Source organism: Mustela putorius, unplaced genomic scaffold (assembly GCF_011764305.1).
Source record: "Mustela putorius furo isolate JIRA1106 unplaced genomic scaffold, ASM1176430v1.1 tig00000874_pilon_pilon_pilon, whole genome shotgun sequence".
In the NCBI taxonomy this organism is placed as follows: Eukaryota; Metazoa; Chordata; class Mammalia; order Carnivora; family Mustelidae; genus Mustela; species Mustela putorius.
In genome coordinates, this window is record NW_025421505.1 from 4208893 (window position 1) to 4223857 (window position 14965).

At 45.6% G+C, this 14965-nt stretch overlaps 1 protein-coding gene across 3 annotated transcripts in view; it reads right to left on the reverse strand.

The window, feature by feature from the left end:
• The window catches only part of PLCB1 (phospholipase C beta 1), a 676011-nt gene extending 663801 nt beyond the window's left edge, over positions 1–12210 (reverse strand). For all 3 annotated transcript variants that reach the window (XM_045086010.1, XM_045086011.1, XM_045086012.1), the window contains exon 1: positions 12073–12210. In XM_045086010.1, coding sequence (XP_044941945.1) covers positions 12073–12171 — 99 coding nt within the window. In that variant the 5' untranslated portion in view covers positions 12172–12210. The remainder of the gene's footprint in view (positions 1–12072) is intronic.
• Between the last annotated feature and the right edge of the window lie 2755 nt (positions 12211–14965).

A 14965-nucleotide genomic window follows, 5' to 3' on the forward strand; every position in this document is an offset into this window, starting at 1 on the left:
CCCCATTTCAATATTTGCATTTTATCGGCAGGTATAAAAATCTCTCTTAACACAATACAGTGTTCCAAAAAAGTTGGCAACATATTTCCTCAGATACCACACAGGTTACTTCAGACGTTGTAGTCCAGATTCAAACAAGAGCCCAGATTCCCAGTCCTCCAAGGTGCTGTGGTCTAGGGGGGCATCAGCTGAGGAAAGGGACCATTTTAGTAAGATAGAGCTCTCACGGATAGAAAGGGGCATTTCACTGTGGTTTGAGTTTGCATTTCCCTATTGATGAAGTCCCAGAACCTAAGTCAGGTTCAGTGGGGTGAGGAGGTTCGGAGCCGACGACTAAAGAAAGAATTCTTAAGACGTCGTTGGTGCAAAAGGTGATTTATTGGAGCGCGGAGACAGGGCCCGTGGGCAGGCGGAGATGCTGCTGCCCTGGGTTGTGAGGGTAGGCATGTTATATACCCTGTGGTTGGGGAAGGTGAGGGGAAGGGAGGTTTCAGTGGAGTTTTCATATGCTAAAGAGGGCCTACAAGGTGCCAGGATGTTCCAGGCCTGCCGGAGGCCTTGTCCTTGCCGCTAGATCAATGTTGCCTTTAGACCAGCCATTAACATGAAGATAGTTGGGAGACTTTTTGGTGGGGTGTCACAATCCTGCTATCAATCGTCTTTGTTAGTGAGATTTAGGACATTTGTAAGCCAAGGGAGACTCCTGTCTAGCAGGATCGTGAGCTCTGGAAGTTAACTATTTGCTTATTGTTCATGGCAGTCAGGGATGCCTGAGGGATGCTACACATATGGAGGGGAAAGGGTGAAGAGGGGGTGCAAGGCGCCAGCTTTTGCTTTGTCCTCAGCCAGCCTCCTGCTCCCTCATCACTATGACTAATAATGTTGAACAACTTCTCATATGTTTACTGGCCTTGTGTGTGTGTATGTGTGTGTGTGTGTGTGTGTGTGCGCACATGCATTAGCCCAGGACTTTTTAAAATCAGTTAAGATTTAAATCAGTGGTTTCATTTCATCAGTGGTTCTGAACTGGGGCAACTTTGCAATGTCCAGAGATAACTTGGTTTGTCACACTGGGGCTTTTGCTACTGACATCTAGTGGGTAGAGGCCAGGGAGGGTCCAAAACATACACAATGCACAGGCCAGCCCCTTACAACAGAGAATTACCTAATCCCAAATGTCAATAGCACTGAGTTCGGAACAGGGCTTTAATGGTTTCCCATCGACGTTATGATAAAACCTTGCAGTGGCCTCCGCAGGCCGCTGGCCATCCTGGCAGCATTACTGAACCACAAGCTCCCCACCTGCTTATTCTGCTCTGTCCTTCAAAGGACTTCCATCCTTTGATCCTTGGAATGCCCCCATGTGCTATTCCATTGGCCTGACACACTCCCCCCTCCTCTTGATGGCCTGACTCAGTCCCACTTACAACCCAGGTCTTTCCATAAATAGACCGCCTCCAGGGGACCCTTCCACATTTCTTATCCTCACATGTACTACTACTTCTTTTTTTTTTTTAAGATTTTATTTATTTATTGGATAGAGAGAGAGAAAGAGAGATCACAAGTAGGCAGAGAGGCAGGCAGAGAGACAGGAGGAAGCAGGCTCCCTGCCAAGCAGATAGCCCGATGCAAGTCTCAATCTCAGGACCCTGAGATCGTGACCTGAGCCGAGGGCAGAGGCTTAACCCACTGAGCCACCCAGGTGCCCCCTCACATGTACTTCTGTACCTTTCTCTGTAGCACTTACACTGCTACAATGAAACAATTCTATTCCTATTTCTTTGGCATTTATCTCCTCCAAGAGAATACAAACTCCCTGAGGGCAGGGACCAAACCATTTATAATCACAACTCCACCCCGCTAAAAATGTTTAGTGGTTTAGTAGACTAAAAATGTCTACTGTAAAAGAAGCATCAGCACATCCTGTCATTATGAATACTGCCTGGCTGGACAGAAAGCTACAACAGGAAAAGAGGCAAGGCAGCAAAGATAGGTTCTGGTAAGGATGGGTTGGGTTTGATGCCCAGCAGGTTGCCAGGAGCCGTGGCAAGAGAAAATCTCAAAGCAATGATAAGGGCAGAACAAGGCTTTGGAAGATTGAGGAGTGGCTGGGATGTCAGGAAAGGGGGATGGTGGGTATAAACAACACTTCGGTCATGGCAGGAAAATGATGAAGGGGGCAGTAAGTACAGGAGGAAAGCTGGAGAACATGGTGCTGAATTCTACCTTGGGATTTTAATGACCAAAAGGCATATTGGTATGTTCTTGGAGGAGTTTTGCAGGAGGGAAATTTTTCACAGAAACTATCAAAGGGGAGGAAATAATAAAGTCAGGATCCAGAGAAACCAGGAAACACGGGATCCAGAACCCAGAGAGGTATGCTTTTCCCAGGGCCCAGAGGTAAGATGGGGGTGGCCCCAGTAATTAAATGAGGAGTGGGGAAGGAAGGAAGTCTTTGTGGATATTAGCATAATAAAGGGAATGTTTTCACAACCATCAGTCTTTTGTTCTGTCACTCCCAACGTGTCAGAATTTCTTTAAGGGTAATTTTCACAGCAATACCGGGATAGTTGTGTGAGCATCTTTTTCAGAAAACAGAAGCCCCTGTTAATATTCAGAATATGAGACGCAAATACATGGAGCATCATAATTTTCAACCAATATTAAATTACAATTGAATACACCCTCAACCTTAAGCCATATTTATACCTTACAGGAAATCAGTTCTGTAAGAGCTGTCAGTTCTGTATTGACAATAAACATTTTGCTTCTCCAACTCTCATCCAGAAACCCTATCTAAAAAAGCCACAGAGTCCCTTGGGACTCCGGGAGATTTCAGATAGAATGGAAGGATGTCAGGTAGGGCTTTCCAATTGACGCCACGGGCAGTGTGTCATGAAGGTCACTTCAGAATAGCCTACCACCCTCCAGGTCGGCCTCCCCAGTGTGAACCCACTGGAGACACACACCAGACACTTCCTTCATTCCACAGACATTTCCTCAGCACCTACCCAGTGTCAAGTCTATGCTCTGTCCTAGGGAAAGAAAGAAGGTAAATAACATAAAGCTGTAGTCCTCTAGGACTTGGCCCAATTAAAACACAGACCAGGTCTGTCCATCTCCTTGTATCCACCTTCCTGCACCGGTAATCTAGATCTGGCCTCTCGACTGACACTACCTCGAATTCAAGCCACTGTGTCCTACTTAAGGTCATCATCTACATTTCCTTCAAGCCGACCAAAGTTTCCAAGATCAACAATTTCCATAAGAAGCCACAGGCCCCATCTTAATGGGAAACCACCAAAGACAACATTTTGCAAGGATGTTGAGAAGAGAAAAACATGGAGAAGCACATATGATGAGTCTTGCTAGACACAGAAATATCACTTCTGTGACGGACATGGTGATCGCACCTAAGGACTGAAAATCATGAAGTCCTAGAACCATAAAAGGCCTATCAGGCAGGGCTTAGTGAAGAAAACAGAAATCTCTCTGGAAATTATGAATATAAAAGGATTTAATTACAGGCTATTAAGCATTTGACAAAATCACAAGGACTGGTGATCCAGGAGTCAGGCTGGGCATCCCCGAACGACCCCAGAACACCACAGCACTGACCCTTGAGGACAGCCATTGCCTCCAGAACATTCAGAAGAGGTAAGGAATCCAGAAGGAAACCCTTGAGTCAAGACCACACCAGCTTAGCTGAAGACAATGGAAGAGTCATCTGAGAGTCAGCACACTCTTGCCATTGCCGCTTTACACCCAGGGTCCCACTGAAGAACAGTTAGAGAAGGTAATGCGTCTTCCTGCAATTCTTACATATCTATGGAAACCAGCCCAAGAAGGCAGCAAGGCGGCCTCTCTCACACCTCTGCCCTCCACATCTCCTGTGAGTACATCTCATTCTACTGGAACTTAATTTATAGCCAGAATATTAGAGGCCTCTAGAGAGGCTGGTGAATGTAGCTTTAGATTTCCAGACTTTGCATTTTGTTTTGGTTTGGTTTTTTTAAGATTTTATTTCTTTATTTGACACACAGAGAGAGATCACAAGTAAGCAGAAAGGCAGGCAGAGAGAAAGGGGTAAGCATGCTCCCTGCTGAGCAGAGAGCCCGATGTGGGACAGGATCCCAGAACCCTGAGGTCATGACCTGAGCTGAAGGCACATGCTTAACCCCTGGACTCTGCATTTTGAAAAGTCCCACGAAGAGGATGTGAAAATTGGTGCAACGTGAGACTCAACCATACCTAAGACAGAACACCTGAGAAAAGCTTCATGCTTCGTGTCCTTCCCTTTTTTTTTAAAAAAAAAAAACATCTATTAGCCCACTGGCTGCTTTGTTCTGTGGTCTTCCATTTCTTTTTGAGTTCATATGGCCTCTTCTATAAAATGAATCAAATTAACTTTCTCTTACCTAACTTATAAACAAGCTCCCAAGAAAATCTAATTTTTTAACACCAAAATAATCTCTTAATCTTTTAGGTATCAGTGTTATAGACTGATACCCCTCACCATGACGGGTTCAGGGAAAATGGTTTTCTTTGCTAATAATCCATTTTCCCTGAACCTGCTCTTAACACTTTAATGCAATAAAAAGAAACAAAACATAAAGCAAATATCATGAACTAAAAGAGCCCCTGAAATGAAAAACAGATGTGGGATGCTTTTGTTCTTTTTAAATACTGAGTATTTTTTCTTCTTTTATATAATAGTCTCTTTCCTCATTTATGACAATTAAGGTTCTTGATAAATATACAGATTTAGCCAGCAGCAATTAAGACACAGACCCAAGCATTTTTTTCAGGATGCCAATTAAAGGTAAAATTTCCAAAAATTGAAATTAACCTGTGATAATAAAGTCAAATAATAGAACTTAAAGCGATCAGAGGGGAACAAGAACTCTTAAAGAATCTAGCCCTTTTTACATGATATTTCAGTTACAGAAATTGATGGCTTCTTTAAAATCTCATGTGTAACTGAGCTCAGGGATATGTCTCCAGTCCCCTTCCCAACTCATACACAGGAGCATGGCTTAGATTGGAGCATCAGACATGGCATAGATGGGGGAAGGGAAGAATTATGAAATCTGCCTGAGCAGATGGAATTTATGACATGATTTGAAAAGGCTGCATGAACCTAACATCAGCTTGGGTGACAGGAGAGCCAACATTTTCAGTCACCAAGGATGTGTTATTTAGGTGAGACCCATAGCATTAGTCAACAATTCACAATCAATCCCATTCCATTTTCAGCTGGCACTCCTTGTTCATGATAACATGAACCAATCCTGATAAAGAAACATTTAACCACGGGTTACCAAGTTCGACGTAAAAAAGGAAAATGTTCCTGCTCCATTGAAACATCATCGCAGGTAAATATAATTTGAAGCTATTTGTTGATAGGCTGAACTTTCAAGGGAAGTATTCAAGATATGCTAATAGCCAGAGCAAATTACCCTCATGCACCACAGGTAGGAATGTCAAAGTCAGGCAAGATAAGAGAAAATCTAGAAGAGAGAAAGTGATCCCACAAACAGCACTCTGCTGGTCTGCTTTCTTGTGCCAATGATAGCCTGTAGGCAATACATTTCCTTGCTAAATTACTAGTTTTCTTTAACTGTTTCCTCTTTTGGGGCATTTACACCTGCTTCTCTTCCCAGGCTTTACCTTAGGACAGATAAGGACTTAATCCAGTGCCATCTAAACAGAAGGTAAGTCACTTTTGTTGTTATTGTTCAAGAGGGTTTATTCAGCAGTTATAAAAATATGCTTTTGGCTGAAGAGGGTTTGTTTTGTTTTCACTGGAAACTTTTAAAATAGGGGTTTTTTTAGATTAAAAAAAAAAACAAAACAGGCAAAGCCACTCTAGGCTTTTAAGTCAGGATGACTGTCAGCCCTGGAAAGAGGTGTAGAGACATGAAGTGAGCACCTGGGGCCGGCAGTGCTGTTCTTGATCTGGGGCTGCTTACCTGAGGTGTTCGTTTTGTGAAGACGAATCCAAGGGGACATAAGATCTTTTGCTTTTACGGCATGCATGTTACGCTCTGATAAAAAGCTTAAAATAGCTTTATTTGACTAGCTTTTGGAAAAGTTAATACTTTTACACTTGAAGTAATTACTGTCAATGAGAAATCCAAAAAAGCTCTTTGGACACCTAAAATGGACATATCTGGGCATATTTGAAAGGGCTTTTAGAGGGCACCTGCCAGTTTTCCAGTCTAAAATCTGCCTCTCACTCCGTGGGGGCCCCCCATCCGGATCCACCACCTACCAGCCAGAGCTGTTTCTTCCCTATTTCCCATAACCTTTCCAAAGCGAGCACTGTTGAATGCCCATCTCTTGAACTCTTCCCCTCTGCTCCCTCATGAATCTTGTCTGGGGTCAACCATCATTCTGCTGCCATCATTCTGGAAACTGTAACTGCACATTTTACATAATGCAAATATTCTAATTAAGCTTTTGTGTATGATGCTGGGTAGTACACCGCACCCTGCCCATTACCTGTTTTAACTGCAGAGATTTTGTTTGTGGGGGGAGGGGTGGTAGACAAGGGAGGAGGGCACTACTTGCTTCAAATCCATGGGGCATTAGTGAAAAGACAAACCTCTGAACTTCCTCAGCCTTCTCCTCAAACAACTTAGCCAGCCACAATTACAGCTTTTGAGTTAGACTGTGCTTATAAAACAGAAAGTACAGAGATTATTTTTAAATATATCTTAAATATATATATATTCCTATTAAATTATAAGAGTTTTGTGTAATTGTTTCTTCCTTCCATATAACATGTGTATATATTAAGAATTTAAGTATAAATAAAACTTTTGGAGGTTTTTTAAACTGATGTGCTTTAAAAAAATGAAAATAAACAACTTGCTTTAAAGAAAATGTGTCTATATAAACATGTTTTTTATATAGATTCACTTTCTCTGAAACACCTGAATTTTTTTTTTAAAAAGGATAAAAATCTGATATTTTTTCTTTTTCAAATTATAAAATATGAAAATCAAAGCACACATTAAAGGAGAAGGGGGCGCCTGGGTGGCTCAGTTGGTTTGGCCTCTGCCTTCAGCTCAGGTCATGATCTCAGGGTCCTGGAATCAAGCCCTACATTGGCCCCCCTGCTCAGTGGGGAGCCTGCTTCCCCCTCTCCCTCTGCCTGCTGCTCTGCCTACTTGTGCTCTCTCTCTGTGTCAAATAAGGAAATAAAACCTTTTAAAAAGTAAATAAATAAAAATAAAGGGAACAAAAGGAAGGTCTGGATCTTCCCACTGATAGAATAAGAATCATCTAACATACACAGCCACTGTGACAAAATTCATGGGCCCTCTACCTACTGGGGGGGATGATGATTTTTAAAACTGGGTTTTATTAAAGGTTTCCTTAATGTGTGTGCCAAGCACTACACAAAACATTGCCATGTGCCTCCCCTCATTTAACCTTAACAGCTGTAGCGTGCAGCACAGGCAATATTACAAACCTCACATCACAGATGAGGACTCTGAGGCTGAGGTGCATTAAGTAACTTACAGTGAGATTGGAATGTGGATGGTGAGAATAGAGAGAAAGAAAGAACAAACAAATGAGAAGCCTTCCATGCCCTAGATGTTGTGGAAAAAGGAGACGGGGTCCTGGGAGCCTACACAGGGGCGAATCAGAGGCTGGGAGGACCTACTGCATGGTTTCTAATCTTCCTCTTCTCCTTTCCAACAGACTTTCCAACACAGAGCAACACAGACTTTCCAACACAGAGCAACGCCAAACACCAGGAGAAAGGGGGCCAGACTCACAATCTCTCCAGCTCCATAACTCTGATGTAGAAGGGAACCCCCCTCCACTGTCCATCTCACCAGAATTCTCCCACAACTTCCACAGCCTGTTACATCCACCTCCCTGACAGGGGCTCAGAATATACAAATGCAAAATAAAAGCAAGGATAAAGTTGCATATTTTGATATCCTTGGTAAAACTGGTAACCAAGATAGGTCAGTCCTGGATATGCTAACCAAGTTCTGGAGGACAAGGTTTGCCCTTGATGTTCTGACTGCACACGCTCTTACTACTTGTGCAAACACTGAAATAATTCTATGTGTCTCCACAGACCCTGGGGACCCTCACCTCTCCTCGTGATTAGGCCAAAGAATGACCAGTGCCTGGTCCTGGTGCAAGAGGGTGTTCTCCAGGATCCTGCTCCCGCTCCATCGCCCACCTACTGTTTGTCATGATTGGTTAGTACCTATGTCAGAGTTTTTGACTATTGCTCTGGGAGCACCCACAACCATGATGCTGGCAGATAGCCAACAGATTTTAAAGGGCAGTGCACCTGCTAGGGGACATCTTCCATTCCACATGGTGGTCAGAAAAACAGGATAGGCGATTATGGTGTTTTAACCACTCAAGGAACAAGAGATAATCTCTCCACAATTCCAAATAGCCCCATACTCATCATTTGCACATGTATTATTATGCTTTCTAATGGGCTATTGAGAATCGGTTTTATGAGTTTGCTCATCTTTCTTCTTAAGGAAAGCAGAAAGCAGGGTTCTACAGTGTTTAAGGGAGAGCAGATATTTAAGAGATTTTAAAATCATTTCCAGCATTTACTTTTCCTCTAGACAAGCAGGTGGGGGACGCACCACCCTTGCGGGGGGAAGGGGTGGGGGAGTAGGGCAGCAAAGTCAGAGCCCAAAGGAAAAAGTACAGCAGTCTTCCTGCTCAAAGACACACTAGACAGCCTCTCAAAAAATCTTCTAGCTTCTTTCCCTTCTTAACAGTCCCACTAGAAGCAGGTGACAAAGCTGCAAATTGTTCATTGCATAGAGGAGATTCAAAAGACACGTATGAATGGGAGTTAAGTCAGCCTAGGCATCAGAGACACTTCATAAAATACACCATAAAGTCTAAAAAATTGTTCATGATTTTGTGTTTGAGGTCCTTCTACCTCCTAGGTGGGAAGATGACGACTGGATGAATTTCTCAACAAGCAAACATAGAGATAAAATTAAAATCACAAACTAGCAAAAATTGACACAAGCTGACAAGATCACGGGAGCTTGCTATCATAGGCTTAAGTTACTTCACAGACCTTATCTTTGTGGTTTCAATGTGTGGTTCCCCCAGACGGCCAGCCTCAGTGGCTCTCAAGATCCTATGCACCAAGAGGGTTTGCAGAAATGGAGAGTCCCAGGTCCCACCTCAGACCTTTCTGAATCAGAAACTGAGGGTGGGACCCAGCCATCTGAGTGTTACCAAGCCCCCTCTGATGTTTCTTTCTGAGGCATGCCCAAGTGTGAAATGTGCTACTTTATCCTACTGGCTACTCCCAACCACTATATGTAAAATAGGTTAAAAAATAAGAAGAAGAAGAAGAAGCAGCAGCAGCATTCTCAGTCTTGCACAAGTGGCAGCAAAGATTCAGAAAATTTAGGTGATTAACCTAAAGTCACACAGCTGACTGGCAAGAGAACTAGCTGGTAAACTCAAGCCTTTGGACCGAAAATCTAGTTCTCTTTTGTCTTCATCACACACTATCACTAAGATGCAATACAATGAGCCAGGTCACGTAAACTGGCTTGATTTTGGAAGGGCAAATATGAACCAGAATCCACGTTCAGTTGTGAACTTAAGCCACCTGTATCCACCTGAGGAGAATATGGGGGACCTCAGATACTCAGGTCTCCTCTTGGTTCACAGATCATCATAGAGACAAAGAGCCAAGGAACTTGTAGGAGAGTTGATCATACTCCAGACAACTTGACTCCTGCGTGCAATCTAGGTTCTCCTCTGTATAAGATCTGAGGCTCCTGTTCCTTAGTGCCTACATCCTTCCTGTACGGTTTCCCAGGAAACTCACTGTTGCAATGTTCAGAGGGAATGGCTCTCACCTTCTTCAGGCTGTGTCTCACCGCTGGCCTCTCCCTTACTCTCACTGCATTACTCCTCATCTCTGTATGATCCGTGTTCTCGGTCATTTTCTGTCTCCTCCACCTATCACGTAAGGTCTGTAATGCAGAGACTATCTACATCTGTCACCACCCCATGAGCTAGGATAGAGCTTGGCATTAGCAGGTAGGGAAAAAGATACCCATGCCATGAATGCATATAATAAAAACCATCTACTGGGATGTATCAAAATGCGTTCCACAGAAAAGCCTCATTTTCAAAGTGGACGCTGCCTATCTTCTTCCCAATAAGACATTCTGGACCATTGTTTAAAATCATCTCTGTGGGGGCGCCTGGGTGGTTCAGGAGGTTAAGCCCTCTGCCTTCAGCTCAGGTCATGATCTCAGGGTCGTGGGATCAAGCCCCCCATCAGGTTCTCTGCTCAGCAGGGAGCCTGGTTCCCCCCTTTCTCTGCCTGCCTCTCTGCCTACTTGTGATCTGTCTGTCAAATAAATAAATAAAATCTTTAAAAAAAAATCATCTCTGTGAATAAATCCAAAGCTTATGGTGAAATACCCTTTTATATCCTATAAACTCTCTCTCTCGCCCTTCTTGCCCTTACCCTCTGGCTCATCGCATCGGCTCTCTAGTCGAGACTTCTAGATGGGCAGGACAGTTTTGGTGCTGAACTGCATTTTCTTTTTCACTGTTGTTTTTCCTTCACACAAGCAAAGCATTTAATCTGTGTCTGAACTTATTGTTTAGATTCTATTTCATTTACAAAAACATCCGGTCGTTGCAGTGGGACGGAAGAAGAGAAGTGTCCTCAGTAAAAGGATGTATGTTCGCATCCTAGCCTACAGCATTTAATAATTGGCATTAGCTTTCAAGGAAGCTATGGCTCATACTCCAAGTTCCGTTTGCTCTTCCAACTGGACAAAATATAGACACAGACTCACTCAGCTAAGTAATTGGATTCACTACCTGGAATATTTAAATTGTTTTCAGACACTGGAAAATGGCTTAAGAAGATTAAAGAAAAATACCCTGGAGGATAACAGGCTATAATTTACTAGATGGAAAATCTTTTCAGCAAGAAGAACACCTTATTCTCCTATAATTCCTCCTGTTTAAGAGATGTCTTCGTCATTTGGACCTAAATTTCTCTGGATCCTGACAGCTCAGGTTGACCCCAGTGGGTTGTTCTTATCAAATCTTTTGAATGACACCCAGGACATATAAATTGATACGATAATGTCCTCCATCTGAAGATACCCATGTTTTCAGTAAGATTATTAATATAAGTGTTTGAAGGCCATGGGGGGGGGTGTCACTTTTAGTTCTGGGGTCCGGGGCTCGTGAGAAACCCTTGAGATCCGGGTCTGGGCTAAGCTCTGTCCCGGTTGGCAAAAGACGTACCTAAATGGTGGGGGAAAGCTTTGCCAGGTCTGTTCCAAGTTGAAGATTCCAGCCAGCTCAATTCCCAAAAAAAAAAAACTAGCCCTCCCCATTTGCCCGCAGGCCCACTGAGCACTCCTAGACCCCTCAGTGCTCCCCTTTCTGCCCTCTAGTCTTCCCCAGTTGTGTCCTCACCGGCCCTTCTCAAGGCCCCCTCACTCCCGAGCCAGGCGCTGAAGTTTGGCACCAGCGACCACCTGTCGGCTGGACCGCTGGTTCTCCGCCGCGTGGGCTCCATTAAGAGCGCCAAGAGGGTCTGTAGTCACTGAACAGTTTCGGACTTCGAGGCCGTACCTTCTTGAGAAGGGGCAAAAGAGGTAATGGGGGGTGCGTCTGCGGGCGGAGAGGGGCGCGCCTTGGTCACACCCCAGCGCTCTCCAGCTGGTCCCAACTTCACACTTTCCAAACTCTCAGGACCGTCGCCTGGCAAAGCCTGTCCCTCCTGCTCCACTGGCCCCAAAGACAGAAGACCCTCTGGGGGCGCCTACCAGACCCGGCCAGGAGGCAACTCCCGCACCCGTGGAGTGCAGGAGCGCGCGCGAAGCCGCTGCTCTCTGCCAGCCACCTCGGCAGCAGCCACCCCGCGCGCCCTGAGGCCGCCCGGGCCGGATCCCGAGCGCCCATTGCATAACGCGCCCCTCGCCCCACCCCCACGCAACCCGCCCCGCGGCGGGCCCCGTGCCCCGCGCCTCCGCCCCCGCCCGCGCCCCCAGTCCGCCGCCCCCGACTTACATCATCCCACTTGACGAATTTGATGCCCTTCTTGAGGCTGTCGGACACGCACACGGGCTTGAGTTGCAAAGCGTGCACTCCGGGCTGAGCCCCGGCCATCTGGGCTCATCGGGGCTCCGGGCGGCCCGGGCGAGCGCGGCAGCGACGGGGCTCGGGGCGCGGGCTCCTTTCTCGGCTCGCGAGGCGCTCGACTCTGCTCCCCCGCCGGCCTCCCTCGGCCTCCCGGCCTCCGCACCTCCTCCGGCGCGGCTCAGCAGGCGGGGCGCGCGGGGGCCAAGCGCCGGGCCATGCCCCGGGCGGGACGCGGGGTCGGGCGCCCGCGGTGGCTGTGGAACCTCGGAGGGCGAAGGGAAGCCGAGCCGGGCTGCCGAGGCTGCCAGCTACCGCCGGGTACTGCTCCTCCTCCGCCGCCGCCTCGAAGCGTACCATTCAGCACATCCTCTATACACAGAGGGAGAGCGCGAGTGACACACGCTCGGCGCCCCCCCCGCTCCTTCCCCTCCTCCCTCCTCCTCCCGCCCCGCTTCCCCGCCACCCTAGCTGGCTCGGTCCCTCCTTCCCCCGGCGGCTTCCAGCCCAACTTTGCGCGCTGGGTCAGGCGCCGGGAAGCGGGGACGCAGCGGCACCTCCCGGCTCCTGGGCCCCACTGCAGCCAACGCCTGCGCCGCCCGCGCGCCCTCTGAGCATGCCCCATGCCCCGGTTGCAGGGGTGCCCGGGGTGCCCACGAGCCGCGCGTTCCCTAGGGCTTTCCGGGTAACTTGCTCCTGAACCTGGAATGTCTTCGGCTCCAAACTGCCTGGGGAAAGGGACGGGTCGGGAGGGATCAGAGAAGCAACCCCTGACTGGAGCTCTCCAGCTTCGGCCACAACCTAGCTCTTTGCAAAGACAATTATTATTTATTGGTAGAAAAGAGAGCAGTTGAGAGGCGGCGTGAGATCTCTTTGGGGAAACCTTGTGGCGCCTGAGAGTTTGCAGCGCGCTGGTCTTGAAGCAGGGGCATGTGGTTTAGTTGTGCTTTTGAGAAAGAAAGCCCATCCTGGGAGAAACAATGGTTTTGTTTCCCATGGAGACAGAAGGCCCCCTCTCCTCTCCACGTGGTGTTTGTGTGTGTGTGTTTGAGAGACAGAGACAAAGAAGAGAGGTGTCTTACCGTGTCTTACTTGCTCATTTAGTAACATGAGTTTAAGAATGTCCACATCCAACGAACATTTCTTGTTTCTTAAAAAAGAGAGAGAAACTCCACCAGAATAGGTAAAATTTAAGATTGGTAATACCAATGTTTAAGAGGATATAAAGCAACTGGAACTCTCATCCCTTGCTGGAGAGAGTATAAAATGATAATGCCATTTTGGAGTAGATTTTCATAAAAAGTTAAACATGTACTTATCATAAAACCCAGGACTTTCCCAAGAGAGATGAAAACATATGTTCACACAGACTTATGTAACAGTGCTCGTGGATTTCTTCATCATAGCCCAAATTGGAAACTACATATGCCAATGGACAAGTTTAAGGGGAAAACAAACAATGGAATGCCCAAACAATGGAATACTATTTAGCAGTAAAAAAGGAATGGGTGTGTACCACAAGGAAGTGCAAGCTCTAAACCTACTAGATGAAGTTGGATATTACACTTCATGATTCCATTTGAGGAATCCTGGAATAAGGAAATTAGCCTATATTGGCAGAAAGCAGGTCATTAGTTGCTTGTGGCCAGGAATGGGCAGGGATTGACAGAGAAGGAGCACCAGGGAACTTTTGGGGCTGTTGGAAATAATCTGTATCATGCAAGTACATATTTGTCAAAATTCATAGAACTAAAATTATTATATATTTTTTATTTTCTATTGTTTTATTTTTTATTTTTTATAAACATATAATATATTTTTATCCCCAGGGGTACAGGTCTGTGAACCGCCAGTTTACACAATTCACAGCACTCACTATAGCACATACCCTCCCCAATGTCCATAACTCCACCCCCTCTTCCAACCTAAAATTATTATATTTTATCAGAAATAAAATTTATCTTGGGGTGCCTGGGTGGCTCAGTGGGTTAAAGCCTCTGCCTTTGGCTCAGGTCATGATCCCAGGGTCCTGGGATCTAGCCCCACATCAGGCTCTCTGCTCAGCAGGGAGCCTGCTTCCTCCTCTCTCTGACTGCCTTTCTGCCTACTTGTAATCTCTGTCAAATAAATAATTAAAATCTTAAAAAAAAAAAAGAAAGAAAATTTATCTCAATAAAACTGATTTTTTTTTAAAAGAAGAAACAGTATATGAACTAAGAAAGAATAAGAGAAATCTTTCTTTCTCTTAAGCATTTGTTCTCTCTGTCCTCTGCCCCTAGGGCCTTCCAGGACCAGTGTTTATAAACTAAGTAAAAACATTACCAAAACTCCAATGGGGAACTTTGTTATTAAATAGTTCAGTGAATTCAAAAATATGTATTGAGCACCAGCTATATATTAGACACTCTTAAGAATCACCAGGGATAACCTGCTGAACCTGACCCCTTACTCCTGCTCTTCTTCAGGGAGGTGGGGACAGGGGCAGGAAGCTCGCCTTACCCTTGGAAGCCACTTGCTAGAGAGAATCCCTGTAAAGACTGACTTGTTTCATCTGGATAACATGTTTCTAAACTAAAACCTGAGTAAAACTCTCCATAGACCTTCTAATCGGCAGCCCTGGCTTGTCAGTTACCTTGCAAAAGGCACCAGATGTGATCCCAAGTTGCTTTTCCTTACTTTAGAGGATGCAGCAAGACTTCCTCCAGGGTCTCTTTTCAATTGTCCTTACAATGGATCCCACCAGAGTGGTTCTTTCGTCTTTCCTATTCTGTCTTTTCTCTTTATTTGTTTTTTCTTTCCTCTCGTAATCTTTCCATTATCTACA